This window comes from Phodopus roborovskii, unplaced genomic scaffold (assembly GCF_943737965.1).
Source record: "Phodopus roborovskii unplaced genomic scaffold, PHOROB, whole genome shotgun sequence".
Taxonomy (NCBI): domain Eukaryota; kingdom Metazoa; phylum Chordata; class Mammalia; order Rodentia; family Cricetidae; genus Phodopus; species Phodopus roborovskii.
Window position 1 is genome coordinate 16,173,805 of NW_026125295.1, and position 25,218 is coordinate 16,199,022.

The 25,218-nt window shown below is 42.3% G+C and overlaps 1 protein-coding gene across 1 annotated transcript in view; it reads right to left on the reverse strand.

The window, feature by feature from the left end:
* Window positions 1–24,651, reverse strand: part of Pik3r4 (phosphoinositide-3-kinase regulatory subunit 4) — a 48,659-nt gene extending 24,008 nt beyond the window's left edge. The window contains exons 1-8 of the mRNA XM_051205724.1: window positions 23,883–24,651; window positions 20,671–20,804; window positions 17,541–18,123; window positions 13,347–13,481; window positions 11,947–12,168; window positions 7,784–7,957; window positions 5,260–5,405; window positions 3,259–3,462 (exon numbers count right to left, since the gene is read on the reverse strand). Coding sequence (XP_051061681.1) covers window positions 3,259–3,462; window positions 5,260–5,405; window positions 7,784–7,957; window positions 11,947–12,168; window positions 13,347–13,481; window positions 17,541–18,123; window positions 20,671–20,804; window positions 23,883–24,615 — 2,331 coding nt within the window. The 5' untranslated portion in view covers window positions 24,616–24,651. The remainder of the gene's footprint in view (window positions 1–3,258; window positions 3,463–5,259; window positions 5,406–7,783; window positions 7,958–11,946; window positions 12,169–13,346; window positions 13,482–17,540; window positions 18,124–20,670; window positions 20,805–23,882) is intronic.
* Window positions 24,652–25,218: the final 567 nt, after the last annotated feature.

Consider the following 25,218-nt stretch of genomic DNA (forward strand, 5'->3'; position numbering starts at 1 on the left):
AACAATAATGAAGGCTTGCCCTTGTAATCCCCGCACTCGGGAAGCTGAGGCCCAAAGACTAAATTCAATCCAGCCTGGGCTATAAAAACATCCTGACTCAAAAACAAACAAACAAACACCTAATTAAACAAACACTCAAAATATTCACAATGAATGAGGGACAAAAGCACTGCCACATAACCCATGCAACATCACTGAGGCCGATAAGATGACCATACAGTGGGAACATACACCACACCCTAATGGCCAGCAGACTTAACACTGCTGGACTTCAGTTGCTTCCTACAGGCTCAATGCAGCATCAATGAACACACCAATAAGCTGGTATCATTTTATGAAGTGACAAGCTGATTTCTGAGAACTCATAAAGAAATGTAAAGACCAGGCATAACCAAAACAATCCCGAAAAAGAAAGGAAGGAAGGAAGGAAGGAAGGAAGGAAGGAAGGAAGGACTTTGTCAGAACCAAGGCTAAGTTACAGAGCCGTACTCAGCTGGCACTGCTAGTCTGATGAACGAGCATTACTCATCCAGCACTCAACCCAGCGCAGGCTTCTGTGGATGGCCTGATAGGCACAGCACTTACTCATCCAGCATTTAACACGAGGCAGGCTTCTGCTGCCAGTGTGATGGAGTAACAGGGGTGAGAGTCACCTTCCCACTTTAAACAACCTTAGAGGTGGACTGAAAAATAGGAAATGACACCTCAGGCTGAGAAAACAGGCGGCCCAGCTTACAATCCCCAAGACAGACATGAGTCCTTCTCTTAATGTCCAGAGTCCTTTCTGGGGAGCTTCTAGACCATGGCCATGGAAAAGGAACCCAGTAGACAACAGACCCAAGCTCACAAAAGTCAATGGAGAAGGGAGGAAAGTGGAGAAGACAGCTGTACACAATGAGCACATTAGAGGAGGGCTGGGGGGAGGGGTGGGGAGGAGTGGGGCGGGGGGAAGGGTGGGGAGGGCTGGGGGAGGGTGGGGAGGGCTGGGGAGGGCTGGGGGGAGGGCTGGGGGGTCTTAATTCTTTGGCTGAAAATTAGACTACACATGCATACAGAGACTACCTAGGCCAGGGAAAGTGCAACAGCAAAGCAGCAGACCACACACTTCCCAGAACACCTGCCAAAGGTGAAGAGCTTCTAGAAACACAGACTGTTGTGTGAGCATGTCCACAGAGCATCATGTTGGTGGGGCTAAAGGGGCTGTAAGAGGTATGCTCTGGACCTGTCCTTGCAAAGCATGAAAGCCAGGCTAGAAAGGATGAAACTGACTACAAGTGTCAGCAGACCAGGTCCGATGCTAGGAAAAGGGATTCAGCATCAGCAACATACAATTCACAACTAACAGAGAGGTTAGATGGATGCCAACTGAGGGGCCAGAGGAAAACTTGAATGTTATTATGCATCTTTTCAGGCCACTTCAATTTTGCACTTGTATCTACCCTGCACAGTCCAGTCGAAAAGTACTAACAGAAAAATCCAGTCAAAAGTTTAAAATGTATTTTTTAAAATCAGGGTGGAATGAATCATCCCGTGTCCTTTACAGCCCCTTAGTAAATGAGCTCTTATAGATGAGATCTAACTAAAGCATCCCTGAATGTGTCACCTCCTGATGATACACCCTGCTGGAGAGATCCCAAGCCCCACATGACTGCTGTTCCAAAGGCATGTTTAAGCCCTCTATCTCAAGCCCAGAACATATGACCCACAACAGCAGCACCAGCTGTTCTGGAGAAGCCCCTCTACCAGTAACACCTCAAGTACAAAACTGTGCAAAGAAGGGCTGAGCCCTAAGACAAAGGAGTTCAGAGCTCCCACTGGGAGAGGCTATAGCTCTCATTCTTCTTAGCCTGGCCATTACAAACAAGAACTCAGACTCTACCTCCAGAGTGTCCCCAGAATCCAAGCCTCTTTTAGTGATGCTAGTAACCTAAACAGAATAATGGCTAAAACCAGTGAAGAGGAGGAAACATGGAGAAGGGAGCTGCTACACATAGGCTTCTTCATGCACCTATCAAAATCAAACAAGCTTGCCATCTTGGACTTTGTTTCTATAATCTGAGTAGGAGCACAGCAGCAGAACAGTAATAATGGGCTTAGGTTACGATGTCAGCTTTAAAGCATCGAGAGCACCGGGAACTGCACTGCATCTCTACCTACAGCACAGAGATAACACAAGTTGCTTGCACTGGCTTTAAGGACAGTTACAGAACACGGAAAGAACACGCAGCAGCAGACTCTTCAGGTGTCTTACAATGGAGCCTAGTGGTTTCTGTGCTTTTTACTGGGCGCTCACATGCTGGCCTGACTGCACTTCTGCTGGCAGCAAGTGTAGTCTCCTCGAGCTTGTGAGCCTCCTGATGCTGTCAACAGCAACTACCTAAGATAGGCTAATTTGTTCCTCTGTTCTCCACTCGGACAAATGTGATGAGAATGACAGATATACCAAACACTGCCTTTCAGAGGCACCAAAGTCAGACAGTCTAGTGATTTTGACTGACGTGCATCCAACAACGGGAGCTAGCACTGAGCGAGTGGCAGTCAGGGAGGCACTTGGGCAAACAGCGGGGAACACAAACGTGAACAGAATGGATTAAAGGTGTGTGTCACCAACGCCCGGCTACTTAGAAGCATGTTTATTTCAGTTTTAACTCTGGGTCTCACACATTCCATATAAAACAGAAAGATGAATCTAATTTAGTATTTCAAAATAGGCCCTCCAATGCCAAATAGAGCAAAAGGGTTTTACTGGAAAGTTTTTAGTTTCTATGGGGTTTGTTAACTGATCCAAATTCAGACTTAAAAACAACAGTAAAGTGCTGGCTTATTCAACCAAAAAGACACTGTACATCCAGACTACTGTAGCTGTTTGCATGCAGTAACAAGTGTGAATCTGGACTGGGATGAGGCAGATCCTATCGAGTCTGTGTTCTGAAATATTTCTTCTAGCTGAACTTCATTATATTTTGGTAAAGTACAGAACTGAACTAAAAATAGTACTTAAATCCAAGGCTCTTTCTAGTCTCTTAGCAATCACAAAAGAAAGTTGATAGTCTCCCATGGCTCCTAATTTAGTCTAACTCTGTGTTTTAGGCTAATTCTATTGTCTTTGCTTAGATACCACAGAGAATACAGAAGATGTTGACAAATTTATTTTCATTTGTCATGATGTAACCTAATCAAGAACATTTTTAACACCTAAATAGATGTTTCAACACTGTTGTGAAACCCGTTAACATGAAGGTAGGAGAAGGGACTCACCTGTGAGAGCAGTTTCTTCAGAAGCTGTGCTATGGCAGGGTCCTCAGGTGGAGGGCAGTCAAGAAGAGAGCCATTTCGCTTCTTCTGACGCATGTGAAGATGTCTGAACAAGCTAGTGATGTCTTTGGACCTCAGAGCATAATCAAATATAGAGCGACACACGGGCTCTTTAAGAACACTGAGCAGGACAAGCTTCCTTTCAATCTATATTAGAAATGTAAAAAAATGATTAGTTAAAACTATGGAACCTAGAGCAATTACTTCCAAACCCAGTACACATGACCTGTGTAAAGTTAACAAAAGTATTTATTTTCTAAGAAAACAATGGGGGTTTTAGGCGACAAATAGGACACTGGCCAACTTTAAAGGCTGCAGTTAGCACTAGAGTACATAACTGTGTCTACTGTACAGAAGACTAATAAAAAATACCCAAAAGCAAAGGTTTCAGAAAGTCAGAGCAAGCCATCCCTAGATCCACAGAGATCAGACCTATAAGCTACCCATGGTTCACAGGCTTAAGCCAGAGATCTAAGCAACCAATGCACAGGGTTTCCCTTCAATTTCTACATGTCCCCAACAGACCCAAACCCTTCTTCAAAATAGTTTCTCCAGAGTTCAAGACTTTTTTCTCTTAGTGGCCTAGAAACACCTTTCTGGCCAATGCATATATAATACAATAGCTATGGATATTGCTAGCAGTGAGCAAAAGACTCTGTTTTTTTTCCTGTCAATGTTGGGAGACAGAAGCCAAGTCCTTGAACATGTAGGCAAATGCTCCACCGCTGAGCTACGGCCCAGCTCCCGGCTTTATGAGACAGGATCTTACTATGTAATTCACACTGACCTTAAATTCTTTATGTAACCATGCTGGCCACGAACTCACAATCCTTTTGCCTCAGTCTTCTTGCCACCTCCCCCAGATGTAAAGAATGGTCTTTGGATGTAATTAACTGTTGTGGCAGAAACTTAAAGGGTGCCACTGTCTAATCTCAATGCTTCTTGCTCTTCTGAGGTCCTGAGCTGGGTTCCTAGCACTCTAGCCCAGGGGATCCAAGGCCTTTTTCTGGCCCCGAGAGCAGTGCATTCATGTGCACAAACGCACACTGGGACACACACATAAACACACAACTAAGACTTTAAAAAAAGTTTACATTTTAAAATGAAGAAGGATAAGACCTATAAGACATGAATAATTAGCCCCTCAATTCTCAATCCTGGCTTTGAAAAATATAAATCAATGATAATACAAGGAATAAATTAAATAGAGTAACTAGTCAAGGGCTAGAGTAATGGCTCAGGGTGAAGAGCACAGGTTGCTCTTCCAGAAGACCAGGGTTCCATTCCCAGCACCCACATGGAGGTTCACAACTGGCTATAACTCCAGTTTTATGGGATCTAACACCTTCTTTTGATCTCTCTGGGCACCAGGCACACATGTGGTATACAACATACATTCATGTAATATTCCCACACACATTATATTTAAAAAATCAATAAATCTTAAAAAAAAAAAAAAAAAAAAAAAAAAAAAAAAAAAAAAAAAAATGGAGTCTGAACCTCTGCTTTCCACACCGTGTGTGACATAACAGCCTCCTGATAGTGTCTCACCTAGAAAGGAAGTCAGTTTACTAACATTATTAGCTCAATTTTTGGAGCCCATTCCCTATGGAGGGATACCTTGCTCAGCCTAGATATAATGGGGGAGGGCCTTGGTCCTGCCTCAAAGTGATGTCCCAGACTTTGTTGACTTCCCATGGATGGGGGGAGGGGAGGATGGCAGAAAGGTGGGGGAATGGGAGGAGGGGAGGGAGTGGGATTGGTATATAAAATGAGAAGAGATTGTTTTAAAAATAAATAGATAAATAAACATTATTAGCTTGAAAGGTATATGAAAATGTTATAGACAAACTTAAATACACTATGATATTAAGGACTCTTTTGATGTGAAGGGCTCTAGAGATGTAATTGGAAAGGACTGGACACAAGCTGGAACATGTGTACCTGTATCACTGGTTGGGTAATATATGGGTCAAGATAAGGCATCAGCTTGCAGTAGACGTCGGCAGTACTTATTTGATGAGCTACCACTGTGATAAAGCCCACTGCGCCATAACGTATCCACAGATTAGGGTGGCACAGGAAGGGAGCTAAAGGGGAACAAAAAAACAACATCAGACCAAACCAGGTTCACAAAACTAAACTAATAAGGTCATACAACCCCTTACATCACAACAATTTGATAAAGACATCAAGCCTCAGTGTTACCAGAAAGTTCTTGCACATAGAAATAGAAACTCAATAAAAGTTATATTACCTCCTTATCATACTTACCAGCCATACCACAAAACTAACCTCCTTTGTAAAATTTCTAAATTTCTATTTTTCAGAGTTGAATGTGTTTTAGTGTATACTCATTTGTAGTGCTGAATTAAAAACTCCAGGACAGAGACATAAAAATCCCCAACAACACAGAGGTGATCCACTTCACCCTATAGGTTCAAGACAGCAGCTACCACACAAGCAGCAGAGACCGGGGGTGGGGGGGTGTTTCTACTCAAAGCCATAGCATTGCAAAAGCATTTGACATTCTTTTTAATGCAGTTTGGTCAAATCTAGCACATAACTCATAATTTTGCCTGTCATAGTGAATGGACAGGTAGAACACATCCCGTCTATTCTTCAGCATCAAACTGTAAGATTAACCCAGAAAACAGAATGTCTTCCTTCCTTTTAATAGTTTTAGGTACTAAGCCTAAATCACTTATTTCAACTAATCAAAGTGACAGTGAATATGATTTAGGATAAAATTCAAATTTCTAAAACACAATAGTTGCATGGGCTCTAAGATATACCCAGAGCTGTTTGCCAGAAGTCCACAGAGCAATGACATAACAGTGTCACCATATACTGGTGATGCTTATGTGAAAATGAAAGCGAAAGACCCATTCAAAGCCCCTCTCTTCAGGGCTCCCAAGACAGCTCAACAGGCACAGGCTCCTCCCACCTAGTCTGACCACCTGAGTTAGAGCCCTGAGACTCTGTGGTTAACTGACACACAGCGTTAATATAGCAGTGATTAACCAACGAAGTACATCCAAGCCTTAAGCCTGAGCTGAAAGAATTTCTTAGAAAACACAGCCTTCAATCTTTTCTCTCTAATGTGCTCCTATTCTCTGGTGTCAAGCACGAGGCAAGCAGAGAACTGAGAATTATCTAGACAGGAATAACTTCTTAAAACCACCTCCAAGAAAATCACGGCGATCACTACCAAGACCACCACCACCGTTCTCATCTCAGTCGCTACACTAAACCAGTGTGGTGGCTCATGCCTGGCATGCCCGTCCTGGGGGAGCAGAAGCCAAGGCAAAAGGCCATGAGCTCAAGGTCAGCCTGGAACGTCAGTGCTAATAACTTGCCTAAGGAAACAATGTAAAATACAGGAGAAAAAAAATTGAAGTGTGGGATCTATGTAGGTGAAAATTAAATTTATGCAACTTTAAAGATTCAAAGCATAGCACTAAAAAAAAAAAAAAAAAAAAAAACCCATCATCAAAAAGGAAGATGCAAGAGATGAAGAATGATACGAGGGTTACAAAACCTTCAGAATCAATAACAAAGCATTAATGCGTTCTTATTAAATACTTTTTAAAGATGGATTAAATTTTACAATCAAAAGACAAAGAAGCTGAATAAAAAAGCAAACAACAACCACAACAACAAAAAACAAAATGTAAAGACATGACAACACCAAAAGCCTGTTTATCTTTAAGGACCAACGTACACTGCAGGCATTAGGACAGAAAAATATCTTCACCAGTTATTCATCTGACAGAATATCTAAAGAACTAAAACACCAGACATCAAGAAAACAAAAAAATCCAATTAGAAGTGGAGAACATAACTAAACAGAGAGTTCTCAAAAGATCAAGCACAAATGGCTGAGAAACACTTAAAAGAAAGTTCAACATCCTTAGCCATCGGGGGAATAGAAACCAAAACTACTCTGAGATTTTAATCTTACCTCAGTCAAAATAGCCAACATCAATAAAACAAATGATGAGGATGTGGGAAAAGAGGAACACTCATTCATTGCTGGTGGGAGTGCAAACTGGTACGGCCCCTATGGAAATCAGTGTGGCAGTTCCTCAAGAAGTATGGGATCAATCTACCTCAAGAACCAGCCATCCTCCTCTTGGGCACATACCCAAAGGACCCTACATCCTACTACAGGGACATTTGTTCATCCACGGTCTTGCTATTCTATTTGTAAGAGCCAGAAATTGGAAAACAGCCTAGGTATCTGTCAACTGAAGAATGGATAATGAATATGTACATTTACACAGTGAAATATTATTCAGCTGTTAAGGAAAATGATGTAAGTTTTCAGGTATGGAAACGGATGGAGCCAGGAAAAAAAAAAAAAAAAAAAAAAAAAAATCGTGAGTGAGGTAACACAGACCCAAAAAGACAAATACTGTGTTTTCTTTTGTATTTCCCATTCTAAGTCTGGAAAACAGACGCTTACCAATATCACTGGCGAACTCATAGACATGGGGTTTCTGCAGCAGCCCTAGTTGGCACATGCAGGTCAGGGCATTGAGAGCTTTCACGATGACAAACTCCTCAGCATCACTGAGGCCTTGCTGAAGCAGGGGTTTGAGGATGGAGGAGCTCTGCCAGCCAACATAGGCAGCAACACCTGAAAGGGAAGGCAGTGTTACTGTTACTCAACACCTGAAAATGCATGTCACCACTGAGCAGTGTGTTACAATGAGCACAGCCAGCCACTGATAGAACCAACGAAGAATCAAACTTCCTCCCAGTATAATAAACAAACATCCCCCAAAGTCAATCATCTAGAAATTAGGGGACCCCATAACTCACAATAAAGAAAACACAGGGCTCCCCAAACGGTCAATAGTAAGAAAACAAAAATAAGGACTATAGAGGTTTACCTCTTAGATAGCTCTTCCTCAGAAGTTTCCTGGAAACAGAACTCCAGCAAAATAAACGGGAGGTGGAGAATCCACAAAACTACACATGCAGTCCTCAGGATTCAAGGAGGAAAACCGACAACAGCTAACAAAATCCTCCAACCCATTCAGACATAATTATTTCAGGGACATCTGGGGCTAGAGGTGGCTCAATTAGTAAAGTGTCTGTTGTGGAAGCCAGGCGGCACCCAGGTTTGACCTCTAGCCTACAACTCTAGCACTGGCGGGAATAGGTAGGGGAATCCATGGAGCTCACTGGCTGACCACTTACACAACTGGATGGGCTCCAGCTTCGGAGAGACCTCGTCTCAAAGCAGTAAGGGGGACAGTGACCACAAACAACAGACACTGACCTGAAGCCCACACAAAACCACACGTGGAATAACCCACAAGAACATATACACACATGCAACCACACGAGATGACCCACACAAACATGCACACACATACATACAAAACGATATGTAAAATGACCCACAAGAACACATACACACATGTAGCCACACATGAGATGACCCACACAAATATACACACACACCAAAACAAACAAACAGGTAAAATGACCCACAAGAACACATACAAACATGTGGCCACACATGAGATGACCCACACAAACATGTACACACGCACACGTGTACATACATGCACTCCACAGTCAGTTTCAAGAATAACACAAGGACGAAATGGCACAGATTCCAACAAATAACACTGGGAAGAAAGCAGAATACTGAGGACAAGTGAAAGAAAGGAAATCTAAAACTCCAGAGCAGATAACAGGTCACATCTAAACATAAAATAAGTTAAAATGCACAGTGAGTCTAGTCACTGAAGTAACTTCTGCTGCCATAGCCTCAAGTGCAGGGAAGTGATCAAACCAGAGCCCTCTGGAGTGACGATCTGACTCTGTCATTAAAACACATGCATTATAACGTAAATGTTATCCTGATCCTTTAGAATAAGTCTATTTGAAAACACTTTATTTTAATCATAAGACACAAAGTAAAGGTTTACTGTGGCAGTGCAATTATTAAGAATTCAACTAAGCAAAGGGAGGATGCAAATGTGTAGAGGGTATTAATCCCCTTGTACTACAAATAAAAAGCAGGGCAAAAATACATATTAAAGCAAACTTCTAAAAACCGAGTATCACTAAGAAGTGAGCAGTACTGTAAAAACTAACAAGGGAAATCAGGTGTGGTTGCAAGTTAGCTACAGCTTCATCCTGAGCCATGTGTGGTGGCACACACATGATCATCAGCATCCTGAGCTGTATGTGTTGACACACGCATGATCATCAGCATCCTGAGCCATGTGTGATGACACACATGATCATCAGCATCTTGAGCTGTGTGTGATGACACATGCATGATCATCAGCATTCTGAGCCATGTGTGATGACACACATGATCAACATCAGCATCCTGAGCCATGTGTGGTGGCACAGACACATGATCATCAGCATCCTGAGCCATGTGTGGTGACACACATGATCATCATCCCAGATTCTGTGTTGGGCTGCAGGATAGTGAGTTAAGGCCAATCTGAACTACACAATGAGACCTTGCTATAAAAATCAAAACTTAACTATTTTTTTTAAAATACATTGAAAAAAATCAAGTTAAAACAGAGAAAAAGACTTGCCTTAAAAATGAATCAATACTCTATAAGCTTCAAAAAACCCACAAGCATAAATATAACTTCATGAAAGAAAATGAACCAAATAATAAAAGATAATGTAAAATACAAACACACAAACATCAGAAAAAGGTTTTGTAGCTTGAGTAGCAAGCAAAAGACATACAAGAATATCTAAAGCCTATTCCTGGCTGGGAGTGTGTTGGGTGTGTGGCACTTAAAGCAGGTGGAGTAAAAATTAACATAAGATGTCCCAAATGTAAAAACATGGTCATATTCATTGTTTATATATAAAGAATACTTCATTGACTGGGTAGTAACTACAGGGCTTCCTATGAAAGCTACATTCACATTCTTTAACTCAGTAACTGAAAATAAACCGAGGTATGTATATATGTATGTATGCAAGTGTATGTGCAACACAACTATGCCCCTTAGCTTTTTTTTTAATTGACAAAAGGTAGGGTCACCTGGGAAAAGGGACCTCAGCGGTGACCTGCCCCCTTCCGATTGGCCTGTAGGCAAGTGTGTGGCACATTTTCTTGATTAACGATTGCTGTGGGAATGCCTAGCCCGCCATTGGCTGCACCCTGGCCTCTCCTTCAGTTCCCACCTCTAGTGCCCTGCCTTCTCCCAGTGACACAGTCAGATGCAAGATGAAATGAACCCTACCCTTGAGTTGCTATTGCTCATGGTCTTTATCATGGCAACAGCAAGCTAACAGCAAAAATCTGTGTACCCAAGCAGAATACAGTTTCTATGAAAAATGTTATACTTCTGGGACTGGGGAGGTGGCTCAGCAGTTAAGTGCACTGGATGTTCTTCCAGAGGACCCACATGGCAGCTCACAACTGTCTGTGGCTCCAGTTCCAGGGGATCTAACACCCTAATACAGACATTCAAGTAGGCAAAACACCAATGCACATAAAATACAAATAATTTAAGGATTGTGTACTTCTAGCTACAGAGACTAAGAAATAAGAAAGTCGTGTACTAGCAATGTGGTAGGCAATAAGCGGGACTATGTGACAGTTGTAGACTCACTCGTCTGAGTAACGGTAACAATGACTAGTGTTATCTCAGAACAAAGCCCACAAGGCAGCATGTGGCTATACTCAAATACCGAATCATGCAGTTACTCACATAAATATGTAGATTCCCTGCATAATAATTCAAAATCAAACTAATGGGTGACTGAGATCAACACTTGGGAGGCTGAAGCAAAGCACTCAGAATTCCAGGCCAACCTGGGCTACATAGTAAGAACATCTCATAATACAAAAAGATAAAAATTAAAAAAAATTAAATATTCAAAATATTTAAAAGTTGAAATAAATTTTGGCAAAATTATTTAACAGAATAAAAATAATATGAATCTATTGGAGTACAGTTTCAAAGATTGATTAGAAATGTTAGGAAATACTTAGATTTTTAAAATGTAAAGCAAATTAGAAAGTATTATTATATACAGTACCTAATGTCAGGTCTGAAGACCTGAGTTCAATCCCCAAGTCCCACCTCGTAGAAAGAGAAGACCAACTCCCAAAAGTTACCCCTTGAACTCCACAAGCACGCCGTGGTACATGTGTCCCATCCCCAACAAAATAAACAAACAAAACTTCTAAAAAGAAAATGAGTATGTGTCTGCTGAGAAAATTTGACAAATATGGAAACTATAAACCAAACAATCAGTTACTCTCCTAGCCCAGCCAATGACAGACATCATGTAAGGCAGCCTCTGCCTTAAATAGGCCAGGTTCTGTTCATGCCCCATTACACCAACAGGTCACACTTCAGGGGAACCTGAGCTCCCTCTGTCACTTCTGCAGTATTTCATGCACTTTCTCAGGTCACTGCTCTTAAGGACCACATGCTATTCATGTCACTACAATGCAGGTCAAACGGCTCCTTGATCAGTTATGCTATAAAAGAACATGAACACGGAACTCTTCATGAAACAAACTTGGTAATAGCATTACCTATCTTCCAAACCAACAGAAGGATCAGAGAGGACAAGCTATAATCTTAAAGATGAATTTAAAAACAAACACAAACATACCAACTATACTGTCAAAGAAAGCTCCACGTAGGTGCCAATCATTTTTATCATTTAGGAAGGTGATCATGTGGGACAACAAGACATCGTTGGCTTTCTGGCGTCCGAAGAAGACGCACAAACGTGTAATTCCATTCTCCATTAAAGTTTGTTTCACAATATTTTCAGGGTCACTTAACAAAGTGACAACTTTCTGCTGGACCATTTCATGTAAGGCTTGGAGCTCTAAAAAAACAGAAAGAAGGATCAATTTTCCCCCACACAAGTAGACCAAGCACTTTGTACTTTGTCATTTTGGGTGAGACACGGTCTTGCTATCTAGCTGTTCAGCCCACACTGGCCTTGAACTCACAATTCTCCGATATGGCCTCCAGAGTGATGAAATCACAGGTATGGCCCATCATACCTAGACCTGTCTTCTGAAATGACCGCAGAAGCTTCCACACAAACCCTGTGTTTGTTAACCTTTCCCACTGTTCAAAGGTCTGCAGGTGAGATGCTATGAGCACAGTTGCATCCCACAGAACATCTCACCGTTCATGAGCTCAAGAAGAAATGTAGGAGGAAGCACCAGGAAGGAGCTCTCATTACCTGCCCCAAAGATCAACTCCTGCAAGGCCAAAGTACCAGACTGGTCCAGTATGTAACTTTTAGAAGACATTTTAAAGTAATTTGGTGGTTCCTCAGGAAAATGGGAATCAGTCTACCACAGGACCCAGCAATCCCATTCTAAGGGCATATACCCAAATGATCTACATCCATGCAACACAGACACCTGTTCAATTATGTTTGTAGCAGCACTATGTGTAATAGCAAGAACCTGGAAGCAACCTAGATGCCCCTCAACTGAAAAATGGATAAAGATGTGGCACATTTATACAATGGAATGCTAATCTATGAAAAAAAACAATGGGATCTTGAAATTTTCAGGCAAATAGATGGAACTTGAAGAAACCATCCTGAATGAGGTAACCGACTCAGACTCCCCTGAACATGAGTGTCATTAGAAGGCATGGGCAGTCAGGGACCCCTGACAGTGGAACCAGGATGTATCCCTGGTGCATGAAAGAACTTTGGGAGCACATTCCCCATGGAGGGATACTCAATTAGCCTAGAGGCAGGAGGGAGGGCCTAGTCCCTACTCCAAATGACTTGACAGATTTTGATGACCCCTCCTGGAAGGCATCACCCTACCTGTGGAGTGTGGGGAAAATGGGATAGGAGGGTGGTTGGGGGTCATGGGAGGGTGGGAGGGAGGCAGGCAAGAGAGGGGAACTGGAATCAACATGTAAAATAAGAATACATAAATAAATAAATAGTAACAAACGACAGCTTTTGCAAGTTACCATTAGTGATTTGGTATAAGTGATTTGGTGGGAATTCTAAGAGGAGAAATAACTAACCTGTGTCGTAGTCTCCATTTGGCTGAGTGGCTTCATCTACCTCCTCACTATCCGGGTCGTTCTCCATGTTGAGAGTTTTTAGCTGCACTAGTTCTAGGAAGCGCAGAGCAGTTTCAGCCAGTAGAGCGATGTTTTCTGTAAGACGCCAGCAGGACAGTTACAATCACCACCTCCAATCCTCAAGCTGTTCACCTCCTCCCAAAGTCCTTTAACTTTTTTGAGACAGGGTCCTGTGCATCCCAGATGACCTCTAACTGCAGCTCCTCCCGCTTCTGCCTCTAGAGTATTGATGACTACAGGTCACCATTAGGCCTAGAACCTCCAATGTAACATGAAAAATAAATGACTTAGAGACTGATGTTGGGGTTCAAACTTCAAGCTGAAGGTCAGAAAAGCAAAACAGCTGCTCACCAATCCTTACCTCTACCTCAGGCTCTCCTCAGCCTGGCTGGAGACTGAATACTCATCCCCTCCATGTGAATGCCTGATACTGAGACTTTGCTCCTGTCCCATATATTTCTTATGAGTCCTGGGATTAAAGGTGTGAGCTATAATTCTCTTTTAGACTGATTCGCTCTCGGTGGCCTTGAACTCACAGAGATCCATCTACCTCTTAAGCCTGAGTCCTGGGATTAAAGGAGTGTACCTCCTCCAGCTTCTCAATGCTGAGACTGAAGGTGTGTATCACCACTGTCTGATCTCTATAACTGGAGGCTGGCTTTGCTTTTCTGAATCCTCAGGCAAGCTTTAATAAACCATAAATAATATATCACCACACCCCAAGTCCTTATACATCTAAATATTACTCAAAAAAAAAATCTACAGGAAAAGCAGGATTTTGCAAGTTAGCCCTTAATTAGTCTCCGTAATGGATCCCATAATCTATAATAATCTCTAAACAAAAAATAAAAAAATTCTGCATTTGCAGAAACTGTCTAAAATAAGTATCCAGTTCTAATGGGAGAAAATGCTTAATCCTTCCACAGAGCTAAACTTTAAAGGTACCCTGACAAGTTAGAGATAGTTATTAGACTAACCATGAAATATTAGCACCAAAGTAACATCATATGGGGCATTGGGATCAGACAGGTCAGGCCTCCTCCCTCAAGCCTGCCAGATACTAGCTTACTGTTTCAAAGCCTGAGTCTCAGTTTCTTCAGATAACTGAGGAGCCACTACTAAACTGAATCAGCCATTGTGAGACGGCTGTGCAAGTATTACCCTGAAGTTCTCAGTGGGCAGAGGTGAGACTGCTGGCCACGCGTCAGTATTGACTGTCTTTACTCTGTCAATTTGTAAGATTCGCTGACACCGTTCACCATCAATGTATCCTGGTCTCACTTCTACTATCACATTTACTGTCATTTACATCTGCTCTTCACTACGCTCCATCCCACTTCCGTATCCTCGCCTTCTGCGTCTGGGCTTCACCTGTGACTCTGAGTAGAAAAGAAAGACTGCACTCTTCTTTCTCAGCAATGAATGACACTCAACAACAGTGACTACTACCTTACGCTGAAATAAGTGCTGGAGATCAAACCACAGCCTTACACATTTCCTTACTTTATAATGTCTATGAAACCAAACCCACATTGCCACCACTGAGTCTATTCAACACAGCAATTCTCTTCATCCCACCATGGCCAGGTTCAACACTGCTCAAAATAAAACAAAAACTTGGGCTTCGTGTATGGCTCAGTCAGTGGTGCTTTCCATGCAAGCATGACAACCAGCGCTTGGATCCCCAGCACCCACGTGAAGAGGTGGATGTGGCAGCACAGGCCTATCATCCCTGACCTATCATCGAAGTTCCGGGAAGATGAGGGACAGGAAGATCCCTAGGGCTTGCTAGCCCGTCAGCTAGGGAGAGAGATAAAAAGACACCCAACATACATCCCTGCCTTTACATGCACACATGCGCGCGCGCGCACACACACACGCACACACACACACACGGGGGGGGGGGGGGGAAGAGAGAGAAAGAACTACATAAGCATGGTATTATCTCACAGTAAGCATGATGTTATTCCATAACACCCTAACAGGAGAAACTAGGGGCTAAGGTGAAGCTCAGCAGAATACTTGTGTACCAAGTAGCAAGCACAAAGGCCTTGGGTTTGATCCCCAACACCAACAAACAAGAGATGGAGATTTCTAGGTCACAGCTGCATAATTAGCCAAACTCTAAATAAAAATGTCCACGTCCTGAGTACCTGTGCACTGTCCTCAGTACCCAGGGCCAGGGGAAACTCTAGGCCTCCTCTGCAGAAGCTCATATCCCCTGCAGAAAACGCCATCACACATACATACTTTAAACACATTTTCCCACTTACTTTAAATCATCTCTAGATTACAGTTCAATTACTTACAGCACCTAATACAACACTATGTAAATAGATGCTGTACTATAGAGAATAACCAAAAAAGCCTATACATTTTAAAAGATTTCTCTCAAATATTTTCAATCTTCAATCTTCAGTTTGCTGAGTCCACAGATACAGAACTCACAGCCATGGGCGGGGGGGATGGGGAGGAGGGGAGCTGGCCCTACACCTTTATTAGTAAAGACTCTCCTGGGCCTTTTAAAGTCTTGGTAGTTTAACTCCCCATGTAAGTCTCACCTTTAAGTTCATTTTATACAAAATATGTCTATGTCAGCATCTTTTGAAATGAAAAAGAATACTGCAAAGGAAAACAAGGTGGAGTTTAAACTTCTATACTTACCATTGCGTATAATTTAACTACATTTAACCACCAAATTCAAAAGCATTTCTGTTCTACTCAGGCTGATTTATTTCTCACTGGAAGGTGCTATCACTGACCCCGAGTTATCACAGACACTTGACCAAGTTCTAGGCCAGCAGCTCCAGGAGCTAAACATTAGCGAGAAACAGGTGGCTCACAGTCCTGTCACTCAGTCTTTCTTATCCTTTAAAATGAAGGTTAAACACCTTACTCAAAGATGCTGCAGGGCTAACGAAAAATCTCAGAACCTTGAGCAGTCAATGCGATGCCATCAAGCAGGGTTTAGAATACATAGCACCTATCGCTTTTATGCTAGGCCTATGAGTAAGTGGATGCTAATATGTTAACATGGCACCTGCACATCAGAACTTTACCTACATGACAAATAAGAACAGGTAAGATACACCCTGCCAAAAGCAGGGTCATAAAATTGAGACAATGATATATATTGCTTTTTAAAAACCTGTGTTTCTTGTATGTTAGTTGATTTACCTGATTTCCAAATGAATCAGAAATAGGCTGTCACAAATAATAAACTCAGATGTTCAGATGTGTCTTGAAGAGATCCTGGACTTCTAGGCCTCACATTATGTCTCCACAATACACACACACACAAAAAAAGACACAAATGGGAAATACCAGGAACAATGCATGCATTGAAAAAGAAAGCACCCAACAACTGCCAATCCCTTGGGGTTGTGCCTAGAGATAAAGCTCGTATTCAAAAACCAGTTTTCACAGACTCTATTAACAATGACAGGCAAATAATAAACAAACTAATAAGCACATAGCTTTTAAATGTGGCAATACCATCGCCGCATGTGTGGTATATATTATGTACAAAGATTTCCAATGGAAGTTCCATTTTCCATTAGAGATCTGGATATAAATTATGGATCATGTAACTGTCTCAGTGAGATTTCTCATGGTGAAGCAAGCATTCAGAATTAGCTTGAGGAGCTAAAAACATGAATCTTTACTATTGGGCTTTGTGAGGGAGAATTCTAAGCAGAACAAGTAGGTGGGTGTGACATACCCATCCCATGCAGATGTCACACATCCTGAGCACTGAGGTAAGGGGGATGGGACTTAACTCTGAACCTCTCTTCAACAGCACAGTCTTTCTCAGTAGCAACAGGATGTCCTACCATGAAATAAGAGTGTTTGCTCGAGGAAACTTTGAAAAGGCTACAACTCTAGATCAGAAGCAGGGATTTGTGAACAAGAGTCTTCCTGGTCAAACTGTGAGAGTCCACACTGCAGACTTCTAATCATTTTACATGCAGAAATATATACAAAAGTTGAGCCCCAGGAACAGATTAGCTATAAATATTATTATGGATATATGGAATTCATAATTCAAGAGCCAAAGATACACAAGGAATTTTCAAAGAGATCAAGTACTTGAAAAGCGTGTGCAAGGCTGTAATGAGGACAATGAACTCTTACCAGCATAGGCCAGTCTGACGATAGTAGCATCGTCTTGGGCCAGGTGGGCTATGCCTGGGAGAATGTACTCTGGATAGATATTGACATCATTCCGAGGGACCTCTTTGACAAGGGCAAGAACTTTGGTGAGTGTCCTCAGGGCTTCAGCCCGCACTCTGGGAACCGAGTCATTGCTGAAGTGCAGCAAGTAGGGTGTAATGCGATCCAGAAGGATCTCTACACTCAGCCTTGGGGCCAAGTGCAGAATGAGCTCCAAGGCAGCCAGTTTGGAGTCACAGGACCTCAGGGTCTGCAGGCAGGATGTTATGACAGACACCAGGACAACCAGCCCACTTTCCTTGGGTTCCCCTTCTGCTTTCTCGGGCAAATCATGTCCACAGAGATTGTGAATTATGTTACCCAAATCTTTCCGTATAACCAAAATCCGCTCATCTGCAGAGAGGAAGGTTTCCTTGGCAAACTGAGCCATGTAAGGCTGAAGGAAAGTATAAAATATCTCAGGGAAGGCATTCCCACGCTGCTGCTTCAGGTAATCCTCTGCCTCCAAACGCTTTTCAGGCTCACGGTGGATCATCTGAGTTACCTACGTGAAAGGAGGAATAGGAAAGGGTGCATTTTAGAACATGTAATAAAAGCCAGATGGGATAGCTCACGCCTGTAACCCCAGCACTCTGGAGTTTTGGGCAAGGCCAGTATTCTGGGTTACATGATGAGTTTCTGAGCTGTGGTAACAAGTTCAAAGCCAGCTTGGACTACACAAGCACACGAGCACAGACACACACATACACACGCACATGTGAAAACACAAACACACAAACACACACACACACACACACACACACAAGTTAGAAGAGCAACGCAATGTGATTTAAAGGATTTCTGAGGTAATTTTAATTATTCTTTGTCCAACCATTCTTTTTCTTTAAACAGTATATGAACATGTAGCCTTGACTGGCCTGGAACTCACTGTGGAAGCCAGGAAGATTCACTACCTTTGCCTCTCCTGAGGACTGGGATCAAAGGCATGCACCACCATTCAAACAGCTACCCTTTCTTTTTAGAACCACAAACTAATCGTGTCTCTCATCATCCCAGAAGGAACAGGACATTACATGCTAATGTGCACAGATAGCTGGCATATAGGAGGTCACATCCAGTTTGATATTTGTTATTAAAAAAGCAACAAACCTTCAGAGAAAAACAAATAGGCACAGTTGCACACGGAAAATCACACATGAATCTGGAAGAAAGTATAGGACTTCTGAGATCATTTCAGAGCCGCAATTAAGAGTTCTGATTTAAACTATACTGCCACAAATCCAAAAGATTAGCACATGGTTTAAGTGTAGTTTATTCCAGTGGAGAAATCAAAGGGCTGGTAATGTAGCTCAAGGATAGAGTACCAACATCGATGTGTGAGGTCCTGTGTTAGGTCCCAGCACTTCAAAGATAGAAAATGCTAGGGTGGGAAGATGGCTCAGCACCTAAGAGCTTTTGCTCAGCTCCCAGCACCCACATCAAGGGCTCAAACCATTTAAAACTCCAGATTCTGGGGATTTAATATCCTGCATGCACTCTGCGTGTACATGCCTGCTCATGTGTATACACGTGCATGCGCACACACCCACACACACGATCTTAAAAAGAAATAAAATGCTTAAAAATGTGAACACTAGAAATAATATATCTGATATAAGAACACAAATTCAATGTTCCCACTAGTCAAATACATTAAATACCATTAAAATGTACCTGCAATTTTAGCTTTCTTTTTGGATTCTAACTTAAAAACTAGTATTTGTTTTAGGGGAATCAAGTGTACTATGTGGGAAAATGTTCTAAAATTTACTTTTACATTTGCATTAACAGTTAAAGATTAGTAAACAAATCGACTTTCAAACCAAGAAAATGTCATGAAGCTGCTCAGTTAAATGACCTGGCAAGTGTCAGCCCCAGGGGGAGCACCATGTGTCAGCCCCAGGGGGAGCACCATGTGTCAGCGGGGGGGGGGGGGGACCAAGTGTCAGCCCCAGGGGGAGCACCAAGTGTGGGGGGGGGAGCACCAAGTGTGCTTCTGACCATGAGCGGCCTGCACTGGCTTCTCCAGAGCATCTTGTTTCCAGTTTTGCCTTTTTTTTCTGAGAAAGTCTCATCACACAGTCCAGGCGAGCCAGGGTCTCACACTCCTTCCCCCTGCTTCAGCCTTTCTCCGGCAAACACATTGCATGCCTTTGCTGACCCCTAAACTGCCAACAGCCAGCACCTCCTAAACTCTGTTTATTTTGAGACAGAGATTTGCCTAATTCACTAAACTGACCTTGAATACAGTCTGTACCCTCAGGCAGGCCTGGAAGGTAAGGTTCCCTTTCCTCGGCCTCCTGAGCAGCTGGGATTGCCGGCCTATACCACCAGATCGGGTGGTATAGGCCCCATTAAGACTTCTGTGGAGTAGTCTAATACACTGTAGTCTTTTACAGGACCCAGAGTCATCATCATCACAGTGTCACTTACTTTAAAAAGATGCCCTCAAACAGTGATCCAGATATCCGGCTACGTGGCCTAGCACACAATTCCTCAGCCCTGTGCTAGCATAACCAAGTGATTGTGTATGTAACCCCCCCTTCCAGGGTGGCCCACATCTGCCTCCAGGGAAGAGGCCAGCTACTGTGCTCTGCTGGGGCTGATGCTCTCTCTATGCACTATAGGCATCTTGTCTTTTTCATTTCCCGCCAGCAAGCTTGATCTCACACAGCCCTGCCCACCTCCAGATCTGCCCAGAGCAGAGTCAAGATTATCATGGAAAACAGAAAATGGGTTCATTTTTCTGTCCTTTTTTTTTTTTTTTTTAAATGTCAAATGTGCTTTTTGCCTAAAGGGGAAAAACAGTGTGTTTCTTTCTAGTAAGGTATCAAAAGTATGTTTACCACCACTAGGTTTCCTTCCAGATTTGTTGTGGAGGAGGGACTGGGTGTGGTGGCTCTAGTCTGTCATCCCAGCACTCTGGAGGCTAAGGCAAGAGGCCTGCCCTGGGTGAGCTAACACAGTGAGTTCCAGGCCAGCTAGGACATACTCCCATTAAAACTGTTTTTTAATTAATTTTTAATTAAAAAAATTTTTTCAATATAGTTACCAATTCTCTGATACTGCGATCTTCAATTTTATTTAGCACTTGTTCAGGAAAAAAATGTCCATTTCTATATGCCAACAGTTGAGAGAGATCAAACAGTGGTACCCCTTCCGTGAAAAGCTCAGCTATCACACAACCTGGAAAATCAGACATAATTCCATTAGGATGAGAGGAAGAGATCTTGTAATGCAGACCAGGATTCAGAAAAATCAGAATTCTCAAAATGCAAAACCAACTGAATTTAATGTTTAATGCAATATACAGGCCATGTCTAATTGCTTGATCACCCGGGTATAAGCATGGTGACAACCATTCACATTTTCTCTTTAAAAAAACATACACACAAATAAGGTGTTTAAAAGTCACAAGAAACCCTTCAGTACAAAAGTACAGCACTGAGTTCTCGAGAACTGCTAAGCGGTATCTAGCTGTATGTCCATCACTCAACAAGTAGGAGGGGCTGCCTATAATAGGCCCCACTGGCACAGGGTGGTAAAATCCCGTTCACCAAGCTCCCCTCCTAGAAAGGAAGACACAACATAACCAATGAACAAACTTCATTTGTAGTGCTAAATACTACAAATATATACCAAGTGCTTAAAAAAAAAGTGGGAGTAAACTAGAAGGGGAAATAATTCAACCATTTTGCACTAATATAATCTTCAATAAATAATGTTTATGTGCCTACATTCTCAAAAGTACAAAGCAATTTTTTTTTTTTTTTTTTTTTTTTTTTTTTTGTACACACAATTTTTATTGACTCATATGGCATGCACTCACCAAGTCTTATTGACCCTTAGAAAACTACCTTGCAGCATTGTACTTGCTGGGCCCTCTACCAAGGACACCTGCCCTAGGAACTAGTGGACCGCAGTGAGACCTGCACCTCCTTCAGTCATTGTCAGCCAGCAGTAAATCCTTTCTTAGTTATCTGTGTAAGATTTCATAAGCCACTAGGTGTGGTGGCACATGCCCTTGGTCCCAGAACTTGGAAGGCAGAGGCAGGTGGCTCTCTGTAAATTCAAGGACAACATGGTCTACAGAGTGAGATCCAAGACGGCAAGGGCTACAAAGGGAAACCCTGTCTCAGGGAGAAGAGAAAGAGAGAGAGAGAAAGAGAGATTGCAGAAGACTTTACAATACCTCCATATTCTTTTTTCTTTCACTAATATTTTTCCCCACCCCACAGTACCCACTGGTAGAGCATTTTAGGTTGCCTGTTTATTACCTCTGTGCCCACTAGAATGCAAACTCCATATGATGTTTTCCCCAATTTGTCCACTGAAAAATTTGTCACATAATTCTGATACATAATAAACATTCAGTAAATCGTTAATTCCTATTTATACAATGCCAATTTCACAATAAAGGACTTCCAACAGCAGCTATTTTTTAAGAAAAAAAAAATCACTGTAAGATAGCTCAGTGGATAAAATCTCTTGCCACCAAGTCTGATGACCTACATTCAATCTGTAAATCCTACACGGTGAAAGCAGAGAACCAATTTCCACAAGCTGTCCTCTGACCTCCAGACACCAAGCTTTGTGCTTGTTTGCACACTCCCTTACAGGTTCTTTTGCACTGTCCATCAAAATAAATAAATGTAATTTTAAAATACTTAATCCATCATATGTAAGCAGGAAATAGAAGATCTGAGCAACAATGTAAAGCAAGTAGATCTAACAAACATCAAAAGATAGCCTATCCATGACAGCAGATACAAATTCTCAGGAACCTACAGAATATACACTATCAAGACAAGACCTCAGCTAAACCACAAAATGACCCTCAACACCATAGCTCAGAACAGCTTCAGTGTACTCCAAGGCACCCTGTGTTGAAATCGAATGCCCACTGTGATGTATTATGGAGAAAAACTTAATCTGGCAATGGTGTCAGATGGCAATGGTGTCAGAGGTGAGGCCTTGAGGAAGTAATCGGAATTAAATCATTAGGGAAACATCGTTGACTGAATCCAGGAAGCTTCACAAGAAAAGAAACCCCACACAGAACTCTCTGAAACCGAAAGCCAAATTAAACACTGTCTTTTTAAAACTGACTTGGTTGGGGTGTTTTATCTCTCAGCAATAGAAAAGTAGGCGAGACAACTCCTAATCAATCAATGGATCAAGGGAACTTGGGAAAGGTAAGAGTGGAGGTGCATTCCTGTAATCCCAGATACATGGAAGGCCACACATAATCCCAGATACATGGAAGGCCACACATGTGATCCCAGATACATCAATAATCCCAGATACATGGAAGGCCACACCGATAATCCCTGATGCAAAATTAAAGGCGAGCCTGGTCAGCTGAGCAGATTCTGTCTAAAATAAAATGAAAAGGGCTGCAGTTGTAGCTCAGTGATGCTGTGCTTGACTATGTGAAGTGAGGACCTGTGTTCCATCCCAGTGTTGAGAGGAAAATCAAAAGGAAAATTCTTAGGGATTAAAAAAAAAAAAAACTTACCGAGACCCTTCTTAGACAGAATGGTTTCTGCAAACAAGGATGGCAAGAAAAAGCTATTCTGCCACCAGTGAGGTGGGGACCCCATCGTCTACAGTCAACACTCATAAGTGCATCTGTGGAATGGGGGTTCATGAAGTGTGCCCCTTATGCACTCAGAGAAATCCACACATATGAACATACACAGACAAATAAAACAAAAAACAAACAAAAAAATCTCTGAGGGACTCAACTAGTACTTTGAGTAAATGCACAGCTATAAATATCAATATTAAATAGATGCCTTGTAGGAGCATCACACACTGCCTGAAACAAACTACCAAAGATAACTCCCAGCCACTCGGGAGGCCTCCGTTTGAATGCCATCACTCCATCCAAGGCCCTTCTGACACCACCTACTACCTACACTACCACTTACTTAACTATGTTTCTGTAAGAGCATCTTATGCTTATCACGACAAGAGAAAACACAGGGTGAGATGTACTTCTTCTCGACCTTAAAAAAGATATGTAGCACCCTTCCATATCACCGGCATTGTAAATCATAAATTTTGGATGTTTAATGAATGAAAAGCACTTTGCATTTTCTCATCACTTAAGCATATCCAATGAGGAAATCATGTGTCTATCTGAAAACAGGCTACGAAGGCATACTAAGGAATGTTTTGAAATCTGGCAACTTACAAAAGCTACATTTCAAAGTTTGACAGTTACATTTGCAAATCAGCTAATCTGACATTCTCAGATACCTGCTGAAAAGATGTCCATGGCTCTCTTCAACTCTCCCCGTGTTCTCTGGTTGCTATTTAGGTCTACAAGTGGAGTTGAGGGGTCTCTCATATATTCTAGCTCGGTGGCAAACATACCACCGTCAACAAAACGTTCAGGAGCAATATAGCAAGTCCTCCGACGTGATGTATCAAAGAAATAGTTGAAATCTGCTGGATTGTCCTCTGGAAGGTAAGTGGGTTTAAAGCTGGCAAAATCAGTTAGAAGAACCCAGTTCCAACTGGTGACCATCACATTCTCTGTCTTGATGTCTCCATGCCGGACTCCAGATTTGTGCGCCTGGTCCACAGCCGTCAGGATCTGGAAGGCGATCCAGCGCTTCTCAATATTGTTCAAGAATGGACGGGTGCTTATGCGGTCATAGAGGTTGTCCCTCACATACTGCCTAAACAGCATGGCTGCTTTCTCAGACGCTTTTTCTGCTGCTTTCTGGAAAGGTAGGCAGTTCTGTGCAGAATGAAGCCTGATTTTCAGTTCCTCCAGCTCTTGTTTATAACTAGTTAATGGTAATGTGGGATCTTGAATCGCAAAGACCTTAACAACCACCAGGCCTTCCCGGTGCTTTGCTCGAGCAACCTTAAAAAACCGAGTACTTCCCAGGCTCTTATCATATTCAAAGTCATGGATATCTGAGAAATAACTCTCTACAGAGAGAATCTGGGAAGGAGCAATGCCAGCAAGTTGATTTCCCATAATGACCAGCACCTCTGGATCAGCAAGCTAAGATGCAATACCTATTTAAAATGGATGGGAAGAGAGACAGAATATTAAATGGGAAGAAACAATGAAGCAATGAACTTGCCATTATTTGGCCTTTTCCTAAAAGAGAGGCACACCATTTTCTACTGAGTGTATGACAGAGCATTGCAGCACAGTCTCAAATCCAGGAAAATGTATCCAAGTAGATTTTACTGTTTTTATCTTTACAAGGTGGTGCTACTTTGTGACATCCTTTCTAGGAGCTGAACTGTTTTGTTGTGGGTTTGTGTTTGTTTGGTTGGTTTGGTTTTTTGAGACAAGGTTTCACTGTGTAGCCCTGGCTATTAGGCAGCTCAGGTTGGTCTCAAACTCAAAAGAGGTTAGTCTGTCTCTGCCTCCCAAGTGCTAGAGTTAAAGGCATTCACTGCCACTGCCCAGCCTAAACTACATTTAAATAGATGCCTCTGAGGCTTTTATGTTTTGTTTTTTCTTGCATAGCACAAGCTAGCCATGGAACCCCCTACGTAGCTGACAGTGACTTTGAAGTTTAGTTCCTCTTGCCTCCACCTCCCAAGTGCTGGCTGGGAGGTGGATCAC